The 23,077-nt window shown below is 44.1% G+C and overlaps 1 protein-coding gene across 1 annotated transcript; it reads left to right on the top strand.

Moving 5' to 3' along the window:
• The first annotated feature begins 629 nt into the window (after positions 1-629).
• On the top strand, positions 630-11,250 carry Rnasel (ribonuclease L). The gene is made up of 7 exons (XM_057770262.1): positions 630-711; positions 1,637-3,239; positions 3,918-4,003; positions 6,303-6,508; positions 7,528-7,660; positions 9,412-9,545; positions 11,079-11,250. Exons 2-7 carry the CDS (start codon positions 1,763-1,765, stop codon positions 11,248-11,250), a joined length of 2,208 nt encoding a protein of 735 aa, XP_057626245.1. The 5' UTR covers positions 630-711; positions 1,637-1,762.
• Positions 11,251-23,077: the final 11,827 nt, after the last annotated feature.

Raw genomic sequence — 23,077 nt, 5'->3', positions numbered from 1 at the left:
TCCTCTGTTCCTTACTTCGCACCAGCCCACCTCACAGCCAGTTTAGTCAGGACTGGGGGCATAAGAGCTTTGGTCAGTGACTTCGGGAATTGGTAGTCAGAGTACAAGGCAAGTGTAGATCTCAGAGAGGGAGGCATTGTGTGGTTTGTACCAGACACAGCTGTTTAGATGTTCATGTTAAGAAGGGCTGACTGAGGACTTGAACTGGATTAGTGAACTGGATCCAACACTAGAACCTAATAAAGCCACTGGCCTAAATGATGCTGGTCAGGAGAGAGGGTTACACACACACACACACACACACACACACACACACGCAAATGCACAAAGAGGCATAATATATACTGTCTCATTCATTCAGTGCCCAGTACCTACTACACTCCCTAACTCACTGTCTCCTATATCCCTGTTTATTGTTGTCTGCTTTTGAGGAAACAATATTGCAAGTCAGCGTTTTAGGAGTGTGCAATCGGAAGTGAAAGTCAAAAGTTGCACACCCGGAAACCCGTGATTCACTTTTTCCCATTACTAACTCAATAAAACCGCACAGGGTTGTGAAGAGGACTGGCGTGGAGAACACAGTAGCGCATGTAAGGTGACCAGCCTCACCTGGGAGGAAGAAATTCAGATGGACAGAGACAAAGAAATACACTTTTCTTCTTAAGGGAGCTTGCTCGCACTCCCCCAGCCCCAGGAACCGCCAATTGCTAGGTAAGAACGTTTATAGAATACTGAAGAAAGCAGGCAGTTTTCAGAGGAGTCATGAGGCTTTAGGGCGTCTATCATAAGAAATCTGTGTGAGGAAAACAAGATGAAATGAGCTAAATTTTCCACCATTTCATTCAGAATTGTATTAAACTGTTTAATTTTCAAAATGTCATTTTAAATATTAAGATATTCAAGATTAGAAAATGAAAATAAGCATGTAAGTTCTGAGTCACTTAGCATAGCCTTACCCTAGCCTGAAAATTAATCTGTATGCATGAAAAAAAGAAATAATAAGTAAAGAAAAGGTCATGACTGCTCCTAGGATTGGTGGAGGAGAAAATTTATCGTAGATAATGGGAGCGTGTAGGTAAAAGCAGGGACATCTGGGAGGGTCCAGAGTGGGCATGACCAGGCTGAGCTGGATCATGTGGGAAGAGGTAGAGGGGAAGGAAGAGAGGAGAGAGGGGGAGCAGGGCACCAGACAGGAGGCTTAAGGTACAAAATGAGCCTGTAAACAAAGTGTCTGGCTCATGTAAGAAAGAGCCCCTGCGGGAAGGACAGCCCAGTCAGTCCACGGGCTAGAGTTCAAAGAAGAGAGCAGGGTCTGCCAGCCACATCCTGGAACAGGTAGTGACTGAGTGATGCTGGAGAACCTGGCTGCTAGGGCCTCTTTGATAAGTTAAGTAGGCACCTCAGCTATTTGTCCCAGGTTTGGAACTTAACACTATACACATATGATAAATATTGGTAGCAGTTGCTTTGGGGGCCGGGGACTATGGAGTAATAATTTCCTCATCTTAAATTTATATAAATTCACAATAGTCTACAACTTAGAAATTTCTAATTAAGCAAGTAAATGTGTTTAGTAAAGGCTCCTTATGAGTATAGCTGAGTTCTGAGTCAAAGTCACCTCTTCTCTTGTCTACAGAGGAGACCTCAGAAGATGGAACAATAAGCCCAATTCCTACCCCAAAACTCTCATAGCATCCCAAAGATACAAGTGTTCATATTTCAAGGAAAAGGCTGAAAACTCTAGGCATTAGAATTGACTACCATGGAGACCGCAGATCACGACACTCCCCGGGATGGAGCCACATCCTCAAGCAGTCAGAGGACCACTGATGAGGACAGTCTTTTGCTGATTAAGGCTGCTAAAGAGGGAAATGTTGACAGAATCCAGCGATTGCTGGACAGAGGGGCTGATGTCAATGTCTGTGAAGACATTGGGGGCTGGACACCTTTGCACAATGCAGCGCAGCTTGGCAGGGTAGACATTGTAGATGTCCTGCTTCGTCATGGTGCTGACCCTCATAGGAAGAAGAAGAATGGGGCCACTCCCTTCATCATCGCTGGGATCCATGGAGACGTGACACTGCTCCAGAGATTCCTCTCTGAAGGAGCAAATGTCAATGAGTGTGACTTCAATGGCTTCACAGCTTTCATGGAAGCTGCCGAGTATGGTAAAGTAGAAGCCTTAAGATTCCTTTTTGATAGGGGAGCCAATGTGAATTTGAGACGGGAGACAACAGAGGACAAAAGGCGACTGAAGAAAGGAGGGGCCACAGCTCTCATGAGTGCTGCTGAAAATGGCCGCACAGAAGCCTTGAGTGTTCTCCTCAATGACATGGGGGCAGAGGTCGATGCCCGGGACAACATGGGCAGAAATGCCTTGATCCGTACTCTGCAGGAAGAGGACTGGGAAAACGTGGAGGAGATTACTCGCCTTCTGCTCGACCATGGGGCTGATGCCAATGTGAGAGGAGAAGGGGGAAAGACACCCCTGATGGCGGCAGTGGAAAGGAAACACAAAGGCTTGGTGGAGATGCTCTTGGGTCAGGAGGGCATAAACATTGACGACAGAGATAATGAGGGCAAGACGGCCCTGCAATTTGCTGTTGAACTCAAACAGAAGAGAATCGTCCAGTTGCTATGTGCTAAGGGAGCTAGTACCAGGTGTGGGGATCTTGTTGGGATAGCCAGGCGGAATTATGACACTTCCATTATGCAGATTCTTCTCCTTTATGAAGCTAATGATCAAAGTGTCCCTCCTGCTGGTGACTGGTTGCCTCACAGTTCACGCTGGGGAGAAGTCTTGAAAAGACTTCACAGAGTGCATCGACCCATGATTGGTAAACTCAAGATCTTTCTAGATAACGAATTTAAAATTGCTAGCACTTCTGAAGGGGGCATCTACCTGGGGTTCTATGACAATCGAGAGGCGGCTGTGAAGGTCTTTCGTGAGGACAGCGCACGTGCACGCAATGAAATCTCCTGTCTGCAGGGCTGCCGTGGCCACAGTAACTTTGTGACTTTCTATGGAAGGGAGATCAGTAAGGCCTGTTTATATGTGTGTCTGTCCCTGTGTGAGTGGACATTGGAAGAGTTCCTGGGTCGACAGAAAGTGGAACCCATGGAGAACGGAGAAGATGAGTTTTCCCGCAATGTCCTAAAGTCTATTTTTGTGGCTGTCCAAAGACTACACTTGCAAGGATTCGCTCATCAGGATCTGCAGCCCCCAAACATCTTAATAGGTGAGGCCTTGTGTGGTCTTTCATGTGTGGCTGCAACAGAACATGGCAGACTAAGAGATTGGTAAAGAATGGAGATTTATTTCTGATCGTCATGGAGATAGCATGACTCACCTCTTGAGGGCTAACTCCCTGACTTACTCACCTTTAGATCTCATTCCCACCTTCTATCATTCTTTCATTCCTCTTTCTGGGGACTCATTGGAGTCTTCTAAAAGGAAGAAGAACCCCAAGAGGAACCATCTCATTTCTGACCTCTGAGGGTGGTCTAAAGACCAGAGCAGTTTGCGGCTGAATTCATTTACTGAATGAAAAGTGATGCCAAGACATTCCTAGACTCAGAACCTTCATTGTTAGCTGTTGGTTAGCTGTTAGTTCCCCATAGACCGTATCCTTAACTATGGCCAGCAGTCCCATGGACTGTGTCCCAGGAGCTGTGAACGTGGACAGCTGGTTAACTTCACCCTCATCTTTCCCTTCTGTCTGTCCTGTAAAAAATAAAAATGTGTGTCCTTCTCTTGACAGATAACTAATAGAACAAATGAGGCTGGACATGAGTAAATAGTATTATTATTGATCTTCAGAGATGACAGACTGAATATCATGTTACATATTTATTTGAATGATTTATCATACCACAGAGAATATTTTTTTTTATTCACCTCTGAAACTGTCCCTTAGATGACAGGAAAGCTATTCGCCTGGCAGATTTTGATAAGAGCGTCCAGTGCATGGGAGATCCACTGGCAGTCAAGAGAGACTTGGAGGTAATTTCTGTGGCCTGGTTAACTTTTTCTTTTCTCTGCTTCCTTATTTATTCATCACCCCACTTCCTAGAGCCAGGTAAGGAACTTCCTATTTTAACCCAGAAGGACAGATTTCCCATGGCTTCCCTCCATGGTGTCCACTGTCCTCACTCCCTTGCCCACAGCGGCATTTCTGTGTCTTTCCTCAGGAGAACTTTCACCAGGCTGAGGAGAAGGTGAAATAGCTTAGTTGGCACTGAGCTGCCTCTCACTGTGGTCCCTTTCTTTATCTGTGTTTCCTTCTTCCTCACCAGCTGAGTAAGTAACTAACTCGAGGGTGCCTCTTCTTCAGAGACTTCATGGAGACATTTCTGAATACCTCACAGGTTCCTTCTGGAAATATTTTTCTGCCTAAGAGTAAAGCAAATGAAATTTCCTCTCAACTCTATTCAAACTTACCTGCTGAGAACCAATGAAGTAGATATGGAGGTTCCAGACATTTCTCGAGTGTTGGAGTCAGCCTTCAGCTCCAAAGAGACAGAGCTCAGCAGAAGCTTTAAGACTAAACAGGTCCATCATAGGAAATATGTTCCAGAAAAGCAAGCTCATGTACCAGGGTAGATCCTGATCCCACTGCTAGGGGCCCCACAAACAGAAGAAGCTACACAACTGTCACACACATATGCAGAGGGTCAAGGTCAGTCCCATGTAGGCTCTTTAGCTATCATTTTAAGGACCATGAACTCCCCATGATGATCCTGACCTCCCCAAATGATCCTGACCCCCAGCTTACATAATGCCCTCTCCCTCTCTTCTACTGGACTCCTAGAGCTCAGCCCCTTCCTTGCCTGACTATAGACATATGCATCTGATTCATCAGTCATTAGAAAAAGGTTTTATGATGGCAGGGTAGTCATCAATCTGACCAGGGGAAGGCCAGTTCAGGCACCCTCTCCACCACTGCCAGGAACTCTAGCTGGGGTCATCTCCGTGGACCCTGGGAGCCTTTCCTGCACCAGGCCTCTCTCAATGCCAATCTCACCCCCTCTATGAAGGTACCTCCCTCGTGTCTTTTCTCTCCATCCCTTCCCCAATTTGACCATCACAATCTCTCATGTTCCCATCCTCTTCACTATACCCCCCCCCATCCCAGGAGATCTCAACTATTTCCCCTTCCCAGGGGATCCTTGCATCCCTCGTAGTGTCCTCCTTGTTCCCTAGTTTCTCTAGGACTGTGGATGGTAGCCGGGGTATCTTTTGTTCCCTAGTTTCTCTAGGTTTGTGGATGGTAGCCGGGGTATCTTTTGCTTCACATCTACTGTCCACTTAAGAGCGCGTGCACACTGTGTTTGTCGTTGGGTCTGGGTTGCCTCACTCACGATGATTTTTTCTTCTAGTTTCATCCATTTGCCCACAAATTTCATGATATCATTGTTTTTTCACCTCTGAGTAATATTCCATTGTGTAAATGTACCACATTTTCTTCATTCATTCTTTGGTTGAGGGGCGTCTGGGTTGTCTCCAGGTTCTGGCTATTATGAATAATGCTCTTATGAACATAGCTGAGCAAGTGTCCTTATGCATCCTCCCTTGACTTATCCACATTCTGTCAGAACATCTGAGACCTAGGTAGAATCCTGCGCCAACAAGTCTATCACATCGGCTCTGAACCAGGATAGTCTTTCAGGAATCTAAACTGTAGGCCATGTGTGGCCTTGAGAGCTCTTTGTGCACAGGGCTTTGCCTTTCTCACCTAGAACCCTACAGATTCGGAGTCTCATTGCTAACATGACATCACGGACCACAGAGGTTCCTTAAAATTCCTCCCATCCTCCATTTCCACAATGTCTGGACTAACTACTTATGCGTCACTGTGAGATCCTGAAGGAAGAAGGGTTTACTTGAGTTCAGTCTCAGAGGTTTCAGCTTAGGCTGCATGTGAGGAATTGATAGACCAGCTCATCCTGGACAGGAAGCAAAGCTCAACCACAACTGGAAGGGACCGGGTCAAGGTATAGACACCAGGACAATCCCCCACTGCACCACTTCTTCCAAATAGGTCCCTCCTTCCAATGCCCCACTACTTACATATAAGTCTACTGGCAGTGTGAATCCATCATGGATCATTAGGCCAGAGCCCTCATGATCGTAATCTCTGTGAATGCCATCTCAGACACACCTAGAGATTCCTCTTACTAATCTTCTAGGCAGATCTCTCACCAATGAAACTGACAATAAGATACTAACTGCCAAATCTTCCAAGGTTACCCAAATAGGATACCACATTGCAATTTTGGCTTGATTTATGGCTTCCGTGCAGGCCCTAGGACGGCTGGTCCTCTATGTGGTAATGAAAGGTGAGATCCCCTTTGAGACACTGACGGCTGAAAACAATATAGAGGTGGCAGAAAAGTCTCCAGACGAGGAGACTAAGGACTTCATTTGTTGCCTGTTTTCCCCTGGAGAAAATGTAATGAACTGTCTGAAGGATCTGCTTGGCCATCCTTTCTTTTGGACCTGGGAGAGGTAAGTAGACCTCGGGTATGAGTGACAGTAGTGGTTCTCAAGGTTCCTAACGCTGCGACCCTTTAATACAGTTCCTCATGGTGCACTGTGAAGGCGGATGATTCGCTCCCGTCTGCCAGTTCTCAAATAACCACCCTGAAGCTTATATTACTTCTAAATGCTTAGTTTTCAAATCTGGCTTGTTACTAGCTAACTCTTACACTTAAATTAACTCTAATTCTTAACTATCTTTAGCCACGTGGCTTGGTATCTTTCTCAGCACGATATTCTCATCTTGCTTCTCTTTGTTTGCCAACCACTCTCTGACTCCACCATTCCTCTTCCCAGAATTCTTCATGTCAGGCTGCCTTCCCAATCTCTTTCTGCACAGCTGTCGACCAATCAGCTTTATTATTAACAATGAACATAGTTCACAGCAGTGGTGACCCCCAACCACACAGTTATTTTTGTTACTACTTCATAACTGTAATTTTGCTACTGTTCTGATTGTAATGTAAATATCTGCTATGCATGATGTCTGATATGTGGCTCCTGTGACAGCGTCATTTGACCATAAATGGATTGTGTAACACAGGTTGAGAACTATTGTGGTATGAGCAGCTCAGGGCTGGGCATCAGCAGGCCCAGGCTTTCCTCTCACCTGGGCATTGTAGGCAGTGTGTCCTTGAAGGGGCAACAACTTACTGGATTCTGGTTGTAACTACTGAAAAATGGGTGTGAATCAATGGGGTGGCCTCTCCTATCATAGAAATTCAATTAAAAATCAAAGCCAAGCCGGGCGATGGTGGCGCACGCCTTTAATCCCAGCACTCGGGAGGCAGAGGCAGGCGGATCTCTGTGAGTTTGAGACCAGCCTGGTCTACAGAGCTAGTTCCAGGACAGGCTCCAAAGCCACAGAGAAACCCTGTCTCGAAAAACCAAAAAAAAAAAAAAAAAAAAAAAAAAAAAAAAAAAAATCAAAGCCAATCAATTTCCCTTTTTGGGAATTGAGATGACCATGCTGTTTCTATCACTCTCAGCCGCTACAGAGCACTTCGGGATGTGGGGAATGAATCTGACATCAAAACACGAAATAATGAAAGTAAGATTCTCAAAAGACTGAACTCCAGAACACCTGAGCCTTCCAGAAGTTTCTATCAGTGGACATCTAAGGTATGAACACTTTCTGTGGTCTAGGAATGAGGGTATGCCTAACAGTTTCGGCTGCCTTTTCTAAGTTATTTTCTACACCAATGTGTTGTTACCAGGAAGTGAGTGGGATCATTTTCTTCTTTCCAAATGAGCCCTCTTGAGTCTTTTGAATCTCTTCTCCTTCCTTCAGAGTCAGGAGCCCTAAGACACTGTCATTAAGTTCTGCCTTAGGATGGCCTTAATCCAGTCCATTCGCTCCCCTCAGGTCTAGCCACAAGTTTTATTATGATAAGAATGATTGACTAAACAGAGGCTAAGCCAAGGCAGTTCTCCACCATGAAGCCATAGTGTAGACACACTGGACACCTCTGCTGCCTGTGAGCAGTCCCTGTTCTAAGGACCCACATTGTGTTGAGAAGACGCATTATGAAAAAAGATAACCTTTCAAATCCTTCCTCTTCAAGACAAATTCTGCTAAAATTGAATTTAGGGAATGCTATAAAATTAATCAGCATCTCAATCTGTATCACAAACTCTCATTATTGTAAATTTACAAACATTTCTCAAATCCAACTATGTTTTAGGCCAACATCACAGTCTGGACACCATAAAGCAGAATAGAGCATGTTCCCGTGAGGTGCACGTATCTGCAGAGATGACGCTGTGTGCTGCAGCTCATGTACAATGCACCCTGGGAGAATCCATGATCTTCAGGTCTTTGAGACCAGTAGCTTTTCTATGTCAGGCCTCTGCTCTTCTCTCTGTCTTTGTTTCTGGTTCTCATTTTGTTTTCTTTCCTTCCCTTGTCTCCACTCATAATTGCTAATTTAATATAAATTTTCCTTGCCAGTCTGCAAGTCCCATGGGGTAGAGAGAGCCACTGTGTGCTGGTTCTTAGTATGGAGTGTGTGTGCAATGACTCTTTGCTCAGTGCATGCATATGAGACTTCAGCTCAAACTTTAAATTTTTAGAAATGGACAAACATAAAAGTAGAGACATTTTTATATAAGTATATGATATACCTTGAGCATATCCCCCTCATACCCTTCTACCCTGGTCATCACTCTCCCAATCCTTAGTCCCTGATGCTTTACAGTTTTGTTTCTATTTTCCTGTCAAATTTACATACATGGATTTATGTATCTAAGCACAATCCTATTTTATTTATCTGAGAGTGACTTAATTTGCCTACTTGGACATTTTTATTTCCACCAGCTTTCATGCAAATGACAGAACTTTTTTCTTTTTATGGTTGAAAAAATTCCATTGTGTACATAAGCCACATTTTCTGTAAGATTCTGCGATTGAGGGACCCCTAAGTTGACTTCACATCTTGGTTACTGTGAGCAGTTCTGTGATATCTCTGTGATGTGTTGACTGAGAGTCCTTTGGATGAATCCCCAGCAGGGTTGTAGCTGCTCTTTTGGTAGAATGTAGTTTTAGTTTGTGAGGACCCTCAGTACTGACTTCCACAGTGGCTAGACTAGTCAATACTTCCACACACAGTTTTAATAGGCATAATTTGTTGGGAACTAGCCTGTACAGACAAAAATGAAATCAGTCACTTATAGTGCCTCATTCAAACACGACATAACTGCCCCGCATGGCACAGTGGGTGGTGGGTGCCATGTACTTTCATTTGTTTCTATTTGCTTCATTCATTGGTATAGGGCATTTATTCAAATTTGTATTTGGCCTTCTGATATTAACACATCATAAGGATTTGTTTTATCTTGTCATCATATCTTGGGTGTAATGTTTTTTTTTTTAGATCGACAAATATGTTATGAAAAAAATGAATGATTTCTATAAAGCTATGAGAAATCCTTATCAGAATACTGTAGGCGATCTACTGAAGTTCATTCGGAATATGGGAGAGCACATCAATGAGAACAAAAACAAGGAGTAAGTGCTTCCTTTATTCTTTATTCTTGTGTGTCATCCATGCAGGAGAACAATTAGGAAACACAGGTTTTTGTTTGTTTGTTTTTTGTTTTTTTTTTTGTTTGTTTTTTTGATTTTCGAGACAGGGTTTCTCTGTAGCTTTTGGCTCCTGTCCTGGAACTAGCTCTTGTAGACCAGGCTGGCCTCGAACTCACAGAGATCCGCCTGCCTCTGCCTCCCAAGTGCTGGGATTAAAGGCGTGTGCCACCACCGCCGGGCTAGAAAACACAGTTGTAAGTCTGTCCCTGTGGAAAGAAGAACTCTTACTTTGATAAAGAAAAGCAAGTGGAGGGTGGGCCTGTGGCACATCTTTAATAGCACAACTCAGGAGGCAGAGGTAGATGGATCTCCACAAGGTCAGCCAGGCCTACACAGCAAGTTCCAGGCCAGCCAGAAATGCATAGTAAGACCTTGACAGAGAAGAAGTTGGATAAAAAGAATGAGGAGAAGGAGAAAAAGCAAAAGCAATTATTTTCTGTTTTAAAAAAGAATCTCTCTGAGTCCCTGGGGCTTTACAATCAGTTACAGACATGCCCAGCAGGGTCTCATCCTCCTTTTTAGCTTTGTTGAGTTCTACTGAACAGAAGTATCTTTCTGGGTGACTAGAACAGAAGACAGGGCCACCGTATAAAGCAACTGTAGAGTCCAAACCTTGAGCACATCTCCACATTAGTTATCAGAAGTGTCAGCTGCACACACATACACACACAGTACAGTTCAGAATGTTTTCTTTTTTATAATCAGAGGTTGTATATAAAGAATTGTGGAGTTGTATTACCATTTTGTTTAATTATTACTGTTTTTTGAATTTCATACATAAGTACTGTATTGACATTGTTTTCACCCTTCCCTCCTCTTCCAACTCTTCCTGTGCCCCCTCAATGCCGTCTCAAATTCATGACCTCATCTCTAATTGCTGCTGCACACATACATATGTGTAGATAAACACAACCTTCTGAGTCCACGTAGTGTTGCTCATTTGTGTCTTTGTTTAGTGCTTCTTACGTGGGTTGGAACCCCTCAGAGGGGTCTTGCTCCTGGAGAAGGCTGATGCTCGCTCTCTCACAACCATTAACTTTCTGTAATAGCTATTTATCTAGTTACAGGGCAGGGTCTTGTGACATCTGCCTCCCCTTTACATTTTTGTATGGTTTTTGGTTTTTCTGTGTAACAGCCCTGACTGTCCTAGAAGTAGCTCTTGTAGACCAGGATGCCCACAAAGCTCACAGAGGCCCACCTGCCTCTGCATCCTGATTGTTGGGGTTAAACAGGTGTGCCACCATCACCTGACTAATGCTACCATTTTTATGAATGAACAAACAAATTCCTAAAACTTAAATTGCATAGTTATTAAAGAGTCAGGAAGCATCTTAATTCCCAGATTACAAAGTTTTTATTGTTCCCTTCATAGAAACAAGCACAGCGGTCAGGGCATACTCTAAGAAGGAGAAAGAGCTTAGGGCCAGTTGGCTAACTATTTGTGTTTTATTTCAGTATGAAGGAAAGAATCGGAGACCCTTCTCGTTATTTTCAGGAGACATTTCCAGATCTTGCCATTTATGTCTACAACAAACTAAAGGACACAGAATACAGAAAACATTTTCCTCAGACTCAATCAAGCCTCAGTGTGCCCGAGGCAGCAGGACCAGTGGACCTATGGAGCTGAGTCTTACAACATCAATTAAATGATTTTTAATGTGCATAGTTCCTGGGAAGCTGAATGTCTCTGATCTGTTAAGCAATCTGGTGCATGTCAGGCCTGAGTTAGGGAGCCAGTGTGTCCGTTTCTGATACAGTAAGTTCCACGCAATCACAAAAGCTATGTGTCACAAAACTACCCCACTCCGTTCTGGTGGACAGACTTGGGAGAGACTTCTGTTAAGATTTCATTTTTAAAAAAGTGTGTGTATGTGTTTGTGTATGTGTATGTGTGTGTGTGTGTGTGTGTGTGTGTATGAGAGAGAGATAGAGAGAGAGAAAGAGAAAGAGAGGTGGGCACACGTGTCACAGGTAAAAGGTCTGAGTACAGCTTCGTGAAGTTGGTCCTCTCCTTCTACCATTAATTGCGTTTTGGGCATTAAATTGACATTGTGAGGCTTTTGTGGTAAGCACTGCTATCCACTTGAGTCATGTGACCAGTATGAATCCTAGTATATTAATTGCACCAAAGGAATGAGTGTCAAGACCCCTGTGGCTGTATGTTTTATATTTATCTCATTTAATTCTTCCAATGATCTTGCAAAACAGAATTTATCATCTCCATTTAAGAACTGAGGATCGGAGCATCATAAACCTGTCAGATAAACAAAGACATACGAACTGTCATACAACAGTGTTCAAAAAGATGTGATGTTATTGTCACATCACACATGGGGGCGTTAGAAACAATCAACGTCTCTTCTGGGTGAAACTCTGAAGGAATATGCCAGCAACATGCAAGGGCTCCAGGAGGCTTGGTTAGTCATTCAGAGTTTGGTACCTAGCTAAAAGAATCCCATTCTTTCTGGAAGCACCTGTGTGGGTTTCTCATGATCTCAAGGTCATAGTTCTCACTTGGAGTCTTTTGTTAGTGTCATAGCTGGGGGCATTGGCACTGCTGGCATTGAGTAAGGATGAACCAGGGATGCCCTCCAGCATTCTGTGATGCATGAAGTAGCTCCCCCTCACAATACCACACTGTGCAGACTAAATATCAGTGGTGCTGAGGTTGAGAGAGACCATCAGAAGGGACTGGGGCATGTTTGAGCTGGCCCTGGGTCTAGGGCTGTGAAGAACATGCACCTCCCAGAAGAATGACTTGGGTGTGTTTTCTAGATGCTGGATCTGAAATGGAGCGGCTCCTTCTGGTGTCCCCTCCCTCCCTTCCCTGCTCCATGGTGCAATGCTCTATTTATGGTGCTGTCCCCAGCTCCCTGACACATTGTCACCTCAGTGTATGCTTAGTAAAAAATGTTTACTCTATTATGTAATATTTGACGGATCTTCACTGAGTAATCACTGAACCATTCTTGTACATGAATGATGAGGATAAATTGCATGGATTGTAGTATTTATACTCTACATCTACATAGTTTTAAATCTAATTTTGTTTTGAAAAAGTACTGTAAAGTAAGCACTGTGATCTCTGTTTTGATAATGAGGAAACTAAGGTTAGAAATATTTTTCTGTACTCTGGGCATGTAGCATGAGATGTCACTGCCTTGATTTGGACAGATTTTCCGCTGTGACATCTAGTGTTCTTAAGATGAAGCTTTAGAATGGGAATTAAATGGTACCTTAAATTTTTTCCAAAAAGAAGGTCTCTGGAAATGACAAGATGGTTGTCATTGCCAAGAGTTATGGTCCTCTGGAAGAGACAAACTATCGGCTTAAAAGGTTTTTGAGCAGATTGATCTCTTTAAGTTTTAAAATTGAGCTTTGTTATCTGACTTGGATATGCCAATCAAAATGTCCATGTGTGAAGCATACCCAATTAAAAAATTGAATCGTTTAATTAAGTTCAACTTTCTGTGAGTGACTTGTGGTGTCCACAATAAAACAGATGAATCAAGCAATCCTTGGGCATTTTAAAAAACAATATAGATGATAGATAGATAGATAGATAGATAGATAGATAGATAGATAGATAGAGGGATGATAGATAGATAGATAGATAGATAGATAGATAGATAGATAGATAGACAGACACACCGACTTTGAGAGGATTAGTCATAGAAAGAAAGGAGAAGCACTACCTATGAGTAAATAAGCAAAGAAGCAGTGAACACTCCTCGTCCAGCCCAGCTATCAGCTGTCACTCTGCTATTAATTTTGTTATGTACATCCATTTACTTACAAGTTTTCAGTTGTCAGCTTTCAAGAACGTGAGTGGGTAAAATTTCTGAGCCTCACCTCTTGAGTATGTGAGGAAACAACACCTTTTCTATCTTGTGTATATAAATGAAGAGACTAAAATGACCACACACAAAAACTATACATGGAGGGCCAGGTGGTGGTGGCGCACGCCTTTAATCCCAGCACTCGAGAGGCAGAGAGGCAGGCAGATCTCTGTGAGTTTGAGGCCAGCCTGTTCTACAAGAGCTAGTTCCAGGACAGGCTTCAAAGCTACAGAGAAACCCTGCCTTCAAAAAACAAAACAAAAACAAAACAAAACAAACAAAACTATACATAGAGAGATGAAAGGAGAAACATGTGTGAAGTGTGGGTGTAATACATAAATTCTCAAGTCCACACATGCCCTGGCTCTAAGGAAAATGGTATGGACTTCATTTTTATAAGAGAAATATTATCCTTTTAGCAATCATTTTTTTATGCTTAAGGAAAGAAAAAAATACTCATGGAACAATAGAATTTTAAATATTCTTTCTATAAAACTGGGCTGTTTTGTGTTGGTGAAACATCCTTGTTATGCGCAGTCCCTGTACAGGTAAGAGAGACGACCTTGTAAGAACAGCCCTTGTACAGGTAAGGGAGATGTCCTGCTAAGAGCAGGCCCTGTACAGGTAAGAGAGACGTCCTGCTAAGAGCAGGCCCTATACAGGTAAGAGCGACCTCACTGCAGGAACCTGAAGCTCTGCTGAGGTCACACAGCTCTTACAGAACTTCTCACATTGTTAGCAGCAAAGTAAAAAATCTTTTGAAATGGTCAATGTTGTTGATTCAAAATTTTTTTTGAGATTATAACTACATCATCTCTCTCTTCCCTCTTCTCCCTTCAAACGTTTCCACCCACCCCTTCTTTCTCTCAAATTTGTGACCCCCTTTTCTTATTTTCATACACACATACATACATACATACACACACACACACACAAATATTTCCTAAATACATAAACACACCCTGCTCAGTTTGTAGGATGTAGTTTTATGTATGTGTTTTCAGGACTGACCGTTTGATATTGGACTCAACTGTGTGCTTCTCCCTGGGGAAGACCATGTCTCCTGCTCTCTGCATTGCTTTGCTGCTTGTAGATGTAGATCTCTTTGTACGGTTGAGACCTCATGAACTTTCCCTCCTAACTCAGCATGTCCCCTGCCGTCATTCTTGTTCAGCTCATGATTGGGCAGTCATGTTGGTGACAGAAGCAGTACTCTGAAAATCATTCCATTATCACTCTAATACCAAAACCAGGAAAAGAAACAACAGGAGGAAAAGATCCCCGATGAATGCAAACTCCAAACTACTAGGTAAAATGTCTGCAAACAGAGTACTGACACATCCAAAGATTATCACCTTCACCAAGATGGACTAATCCTTGAAATGCAGAGATGGTTCAACATATGCAATAAACCACATAAACATATGTAATAAATCACATAAATCAACTTACTTAAAGACAAAAATCTCAATAAACACAGAAAAGGTCTTTGACAAAATCCAACATGCCTGCATGATAGACTACATGTAGGGACTACAGGAGACATATCTCAGTATAATAAGAGCTATATGTGAGAAAACCATAACCAACATCATCCTAAATGGAGAAAAGCTGGAAGCCATCCCAATGAAGTCAGGAATGAGACAGGGCTGTTCCCTATCCCCACACCTCTTCCATACTGTGCTCAAAGCACTAGACAGACCAGTAAGTGAAGTGATGGAAATCAAGGGGATACAGATAGGAAAAGGAGTTAAACTATCCTTGTTTACAGCTGACATAATATACATGAGTCTACCAGAAACCACCTAGAAACAATAAACAAAACCAGAGTATATTTAAGGAAGGGCACCTTGTCCTTTACAAATGTGGAAAGGACAAGTTGGGGAGATGGCTCAGTGGGTCAGAGTGATTGGTGTGCAGGCATGGGGATTTGAGTTGAATTCCCAGAGTTCATGTGTGAGGCAGATATGTAGGGCACATGTCTGTAATGCCAACACTCCTACCAAGAAATGGGAGGAAGAGACAGGAGAATCACCAGCGGCTTTTGAGATAGCTGATCTTGTATTCAAAGCTAAAATAAAACAAAGGCCTTGTCTGAAATGAGGTGGACTCTCTCTCTCTCACACTTCATTCTTTATTTCCATTCTCTGGGAAATTTGGATAGATATTGAGAAAAACATTTTAATTCAGTTGTCACCATCACAGACATTTCACTGGGCATGTAGCTCACATTCGTGAATGTGTTAAGCAGGTGTGATTGGCCTTGCCATACAGAGGTCCCAGTACATGTTAAGAACACACTGGAGAAACAACATAGATGAGCGGGCAAAAGTAATAAAGCCACCACCTTCCAATGTGTGTTTTCTAGTGCCCAGAGCCTTTGTATGTGATATCCAGAGATGTCCACGACGATACCAGAAGATGTTGTCGTTCCCATTATGTAGAAGAGGCAGCTGATGCTCAGAAAGCGTTGCTAGGATGCCACCATTTGCAGATGTAGCCAACAGAAATGTCAGGATGGGCATCCGAGTTGAAAAGGTCTTATATGGTAGTGGTCTTCTGGAATAGCAATTGTGGCAGGTGGGACTGGTCACGGTCACTCTTTAGATATGTGAGGATTTTCTCAGGCCTTCTCCTCAGCAGCTCTTAGGTGACTTTTCCTGGGGAAACAGGAACAAACGCCTATCCACCCCAGAAAGGGCGTGGTTTAAAAAAGGACAGGTTTAAAAAATAATCCCACCCAAGTCTAGCCCCATGAATTAATGAGTTTATTGGGATAAATACCAGAACATGGGTGAGGGGCTACTTACAGGATTATGGGTGTCTCAAAAACATCTGTATAACCAAAAAAAAAAAAAAAATTAGTCCCACCCAGCATCGGTAATGGCTCCCGAAGGCTGGCAGTTCCAGAGAAGGGTCTCCGGCTCTCAGTAAACGTCTATTGTTTATATGGCCACAGGAGAAGGCTCCTAAATTTCATAACTTTCTGAATCTTTCAAGTCTTCCTTTTTCTTTCAATCCAGAGGAAAGAGCTGGACATCAGCAGCCTGGGGGTCAAGGTCACCACTGCCTTTCTTAGCATGTGTAAGTGTGCACATTTACGTGTGTGTGCCTGTGCATCCTGGTAAGTGTGTGCAGGTCAGAGAGCAGTCTAGGATGTTGGTCTTTACCATCTACGTTGTTTGATAGAGTTTTCTGTTCATGTCTGTGTACTCCAGGCTAGCTGGTCTCCAAGCCTGTAGAAATTCTCCTGTCTCTGCTACCATCCTGACTTAGAAGTGCTGGGTGTACAGACACGGACTGAATGATACTGAACTCAAGAATCTGAACTCAGGTCCTCACACTTATGTAGAGCACCAAGGACTCTCCATATTGAACCATCTCTCCAGCCTAGTTGTTGCTATTCCAAATAGCTGTTATGGGCTTAGTATGAAGCCTTCAAAGCTCCAGAGGCTGTTTGGAGATGAAGTAGGTTTAGAAGAAGTCTTAGGGTGGGAATCTCCTCATGAGTTCTGTGACCTAACTCGTACAAAGGAAGAGAGAACTGCCTTTCCCCTCTCCTTGCCAGAAGGGCCCAGAGAACAAAGACAATCACCATACAGCACAAGGAGACTGTAACGGCCAACAAGTTCAACTTGGACTTTCCACCTCTAAAACTGAAAGGAACGTAGTCTGTTTCAGCCACCCAGTTAAGGTGTTCTTCTGACAGCCACTTAAACTTAATGAAATATGTGCTCTGGTTTCTCCTCAGGTTGTATGTTTACTAAACTGACAAAATCAACCACTTGGCACACAGCAGACCAGCCCCTCATGTTAATAAACTTCCTGTTTTCGGTCACAGGAAACAAATATTACAGGAAAGAAAAAAAATGATGCAACCTCTCATCTCTGCAAACTGTGTTTGTAATTTCAGGTCACTTACGGTTTATACGCTCAGATTACGGACATGAGAGGCTCTGACAAGCGGGCAGAACTGGGTGGGAAGAAAAAGGTGATTGGGCTGTCTGAGACTCTAGAAAATCACGAGCAGATCGGATGTAAACAATCTTTATTTTTATTCTCAGGGCAACCAAAACTAACCCCACCCCTATGCTAGTCATCATATTGGCTTTTCACACTGAACCCATGAGTCCCAAGGGGCTTTAAAATTTACAGTGTGCGAGTACCCACCTACAAGAAATATGGAGTTTTTCCCCCCTTTTCATTTCCTCCAAAGTCTCTCTTGTCTTTGAGTATCAAGAATGTGCCCTTTTATCCCTTGTGCATGTTTTATGGCACTGAGGTAATCACTGATTTGCTTACCTTTGCAACAGAGACCCAGTGATAATGACTCACACGGGTTTGCTTCTGATACGTGGGGGCCTCAGTGGTGGGGCAGTCCAGGAAGGAGAGACTATGTCATGAGTCATCTACAGAACAGGGCTACCCTGCCCTCGGTGTTCAAATACTAGATATATCACAGGGCAGAAATCAGGTCCTGATCCCTGACCTCACACAACCTGGCTAGGCATGGGGCTGGGATGGAGGGGCTAGTAAAGGCACAGCTGAGAGACATGCTGGTAAAGATATGGTTTGCTAGGTGGGACTAGTGTGCAGGAAGAAAATATAACCAGGGTGGAGAGGGGTTGGGTTGTCAGGGAAGGTGAAGGTTAATATGAGCTGAGCAGAGGGAGCTAATTAGTGAAAACCTAAAGGAAGCAAAAAAATAAGATGCAGAGACATTAAGATCAAGGAGCAGAAATAAAGTTCAGAGTTCACAGGTCCTGGGCCACGCTCACACCTGATCTGCTCGTGGAATATAAAAGTGTGGTTATCACACACAAAGGCCGTTTGAGAGAGGCCCACAGCAGCGAGGAAGGGAAACCAGTGAGCTTCCAAGATAAGAAGCCCTTGGCGGACTGTGGGCAAGAGAGCATCTAATAAAAAGATGGATGCATTTGAATTTCAAGAGAATCACTCAGGCTTCACTGACTGCAGTGGACAGATGTGAAAACAGAAAGGTCCCTTAGAGCCACTAGATGGCTTACACAGAGAGTTTGTTAATGTTGCCGGACATGGTTTCAAGCAGTCAGACTATTGATATGTTTGGAAGGACGTGTCCGTAGGACTTCCCTTCATCGGGAAGGAAGGCTGCAGGAGAAATGGGGAGTGTGGGTCAGCTGCGGGCATGCTGGCCTCAGGGATGGGAGGAAGAGGACTGAGGCAAAACTTTATGGAAGGAGTTTGGAGGAGTATGTCCCGAGGAAAGACCAGGACACCCATTTGGGATGCGCTCAGTGTGATCTTCTTAGCAGACGATGAAGGGCGAAGGCCATTGGGACGTATCAAGAGTTTGGAGACAGGCTGGCTGGGGATGCAAGTCAGCTAATGAGTAAAAGCCTGTGCCATTGAGAGAATGAACATAGGTAGGACCAAAACGAAGAAGGCAGCAAGGCATTTTGTCCCTTCTGCTGGCATCCCTATGGCCTCCCTATCTGGCTGCAGAGGAGGTTGAGATGAGTTTCTAGTGGCTGACTGACCAGGGACCCAGTTCAAACGTGGCAGTTCTACTACTTAGAGAAGAGAGAGCTGGGTGGTGGTGGCACACACCTTTAATCCCAACACTCGGGAAGCAGGTGGATCTCTGTGAGTTCGAGGCCAGCCTGGTGTACAGAGTGAGTTCCAGGACAACCAGGGCTGTATGTGTTTGGGGGGGGGTTGGGGAAGACTGAGGGACAATGAGCAACGGCTTCCAGCCCAGAGTTCTACTGTGCATCTAATGAAAAGGAGCAGGAGGCCAAGAGGGAGTGGCAAGGAACAGAAGAACAGGAGAAAGATGCTGATGACTGAGCTCTGGCACCAGAGATGGAGGGTCTGAAGGCAACAGAAAATTAAACAAGATGTGATGAGCTGCAGGCAGGTGTGATATATTTTATTCTCTCTAGACAAAGGCACATGACCTTGGTCCCAAGGACATTTCTACAGAGTCACACAAAAGTGGCATCTTGCCACAACTGATTACATAATGAGTTACCTAACAGTCACATTTTTTGCAATACTCATGACTTCCCAGATATCGTTAGCTGCCACCTTAACTGAATCGTTCCGGATTATCTAGACTGGTCGCGTGTTGTCTAAACCTGTATGTGGCCCTTAAAGCCGTTATTCCTTTCAGGTGCTTTGTGGGTGCACGGAAATGGCCCTTAGAAGGTTCACCATCAGATCAGGGAGGTGGTCTCTGAATCAGAACAGCCATTTGGTGTGGTCCTAAGAGTGCAGAAACAAGCTAGGGGCTCCATTTTCTGGAGTTCGAACACTAGGAAGCCTCTGAAAAGAAAGCAAGTCCAAGGAGGAATAAAGTCACTGGTGCAGATTTTGGTGTCTTCGAGGCAAAGGATTTATGGTGTAAAAACACAGTAAGGGCTGACTGGAGACTAGTACAGTGGACGGGGGAAGAAGGAACCAGGTCCTTTGTGGTCTTAGATAATGTAATGTTGAGTTGGAAGTGTCACCCCAGCCTGCCAAGTGCTTGGACTCCAACTCCCAGTCTGCCAAGCGCTGACCCCTCCCAGGGGAAGGTCAGGACCACTACCACAGGGTCTTAGGGTCCCACTGGAATAAGGAATATGTGGTTTAGGGACTCGCTGTCTTCCCCCTGCTATGCTCCTGGCTACCTGGGACCGCCACCTATTAAACACAGGCATTTGATTTGGCTTAATCTGGTTTTAATTGGAATTCTTTGCACCAGTAAAGAGGCTTTTCTTAACAGATACTGTGCAAAAAACTTTGGGTTTCATCTGAGAGCTACAGGGGAAGTTCTGGAAGGATCTTCAGCATGGAAGTGATACACTCAACATTCGCTTTTAGGCAAAGATCACAGGGAGGAGATGGGAGGAGGTCACCGTGCCTCAGGTGGCTTCCCTTGAGTTCACAGAGTAGGAAGGATTCCACTCCTAAGAGGATCACACATCTGGATTTAGCTGAAAAATCAGTTCTCTTCACTCCTTCTGTAACAGCCCCATAAGCAACCACCTCTTGGGCACCACTTCTGTGCCAGATCTGAAAGGCCGTGCTTCATAAAGAGGAGAACCTCAGAGCCCAGCACCACAGACTTGAAGACTAAGGAAAGCAGCAGAAGCCTACAGCTGAAGCCAGAGAAGACGCGCTTATCAGGGAGCCGTAAGGAACAACTGAACCATCCAATATGACAAGCTTGGTGGCATCATCTCTAGACAATGTGGTGATGGCAGCTGGGCTCTGTTATTAGGAAATTCATCACATGCCGACCAACAGGGCGAGTGATAGAGTGAGTCTTAACAAATATGGAGAGCCTACTAATAACCCCGGAGTCCCCCAGACTTCTAGCCATCCTTTACCGCTGGGTGGATGGGAAGGACTGCATTTTATCTTGTACCATGCCTTGATCAACTGATTCTTATCCAACCAGATCAGGCCTAGGAATTTCCTGTTGGTCCGAGTTCTGAGTTCCAGAGCTTGACTGGCGTTGTCAGCTCGCCTTCTCACGCAGCGGTGAGTGCAGTCTCCCGGGAGTCCTCTCGACAGCTAACATGACATCACTGATATCATGGAAGCGGATAATGCCAGGAGGGAATGAAGGAGGGTGAGGTCTGCTTCCAGTCATCACGCTGTAATAGTGATAGGACTGTAGGCATACCTAGGTGTGTCTGGAGTGCCCACTGCCTTCACTCCTAGCTAAACACAAGCTAGTTTTCCAGGTCTGTAATATTCTCCAAGTTCTAGCTGGATTTTAAAATTGTTATATAAGCCATATAGAGCTTTTGAAGATACTGAACATGCCATAAAATCTCAAACTCCTTTTTAAGGTCTCTCCAATCTCCACCCGCCTGCCTGACAGCTTGCCACACCTGCTAAACGCTACTGCTCTGGAAGCTGTAAAACTACTATTTCTCCATCAATATTGCCTTTACTACCCAGACTTTGAGTCTAACCCCACCCCTCCCAACTCCCCAATCCCAGAGTTCTGCACCATCTTTCTCAAGAGAAAAAAACCACTGCCGGAGAGTTTTCCAGGACAGGACATTAGTACCAAATATGGCTTAGTGATTCTCTGAGGTGCAACAATGTCTGTTTTATTCTGATAGCCTTCCCTTGCTTTTGAGGAGCCAGTAAACAGAGAGATACTGGCCTCTGGACAACCCTACAGCCCTTATTTTGGGATGTCTCCTGTCCCCACAAAGGGGATGAGGAGATTTATCCTCATAGCCAGCAGTGAGTGCCAGTGGGAAGATAATTTGTTCAGATTTAAATTTCGTCCATGAATCTACCAAGATCTTATTAACTTTCCTTGTCTTTTCTTGGGTGGTGCTGGCAAGAACCAAATAATAGATCTTCCGCTTTCTTGAAATCCTAATATGCTCATTTCTTTTCTTTCTCATTTTTATTTGCCTTTTTTTTTTTTTAACAGACTTTGATAATAATATGCCCTCTGTCCTGAGCACATCCCCTCTCTCAGGACAGTAAATGGTCTTGCACACATCTCAAAGTCTTATTCAACAACTGGGCCAACAAAACAGAGAGAAGGGAATACTGTTCTTTGGAAAAATAATTTCTAATTCATTCTTTGACAGTTTCATACATGCCGATAATACATTTGATCACATTCGTCTCCCACTCTCCCCTCTTATTTCCCCCTCACTCCCTTCTGGGATCTTTTTTCTTCCCAATACACCTCCTTCCAACTACTATGTATATATTTTTAATAACCCAATGGATTTAGATAGGGCTGCTTGCATTGTATGGGTGTGAGATTATTTACTAGCTCACGGGCAAGTTAACAGTGACTACACCTCTGGAGAGGACATGCCATTCATGAGGGAGTGTCATCTTTTTATTTTTTTATAATTCTAGTGTAAAAGTGAGTTATGCTGGGTCCTTGAAACTCCTGACCATGAATGGCTCACTGCCTGTCTAGTTCCAGGGAATGCTGTGGGCTTCCTCACTGCTACTCTGTCAGGTCTGGTAGGGATGTGTAGGTGTTTTCTAAGGCCCTAGTACAGTTTCTCACCCTTCCTAATGCTGTGACCCTTTAATACAGTTCCTCATGTGGTGGTGACCACCAACCACACAGTTCTTCCGTTGCTACTTCATAACTGCAATTTTGCTACTGTTATGAGTTGTAATGTAAGTCTCTGCTATGCAGGATATCTGATATGTGACCCCTGTGGGAGGGTCATTCAACCCCAAAAGGGGTCATGACCCACAGGTTGAGGACCACTGCCCCAGTAACTGTAATATTAATAATTCTCTCAGATTCACTTTATACCTCAAGCTCACATCAGAGAGTCAGGCAATGTGTTGGCACCAAGGGCTGGTTGCAAAGCCCCATCCACACACCAATCTGATGGTTTTGTATATTTTAAAACACTGAGAAACTAACTATTCAGGGAACTGACTGGAGTTACTAAGGAGCAGCCCTGATGTTCCAGAACAGATGCAGCCATATGCCCAAAGTCCATTTCTTTTTTTTTTGTTTTTTGGTTTTTCGAGACAGGGTTTCTCTGTGGTTTTGGAGCCTGTCCTGGAACTAGCTCTTGTAGACCAGGCTGGTCTCGAACTCACAGAGATCCGCCTGCCTCTGCCTCCCAAGTGCTGGGA

The sequence above is a fragment of the Chionomys nivalis genome, chromosome 5, assembly GCF_950005125.1.
Source record: "Chionomys nivalis chromosome 5, mChiNiv1.1, whole genome shotgun sequence".
In the NCBI taxonomy this organism is placed as follows: Eukaryota; Metazoa; Chordata; class Mammalia; order Rodentia; family Cricetidae; genus Chionomys; species Chionomys nivalis.
This window is presented reverse-complemented; position numbering and strand designations above follow the sequence as displayed.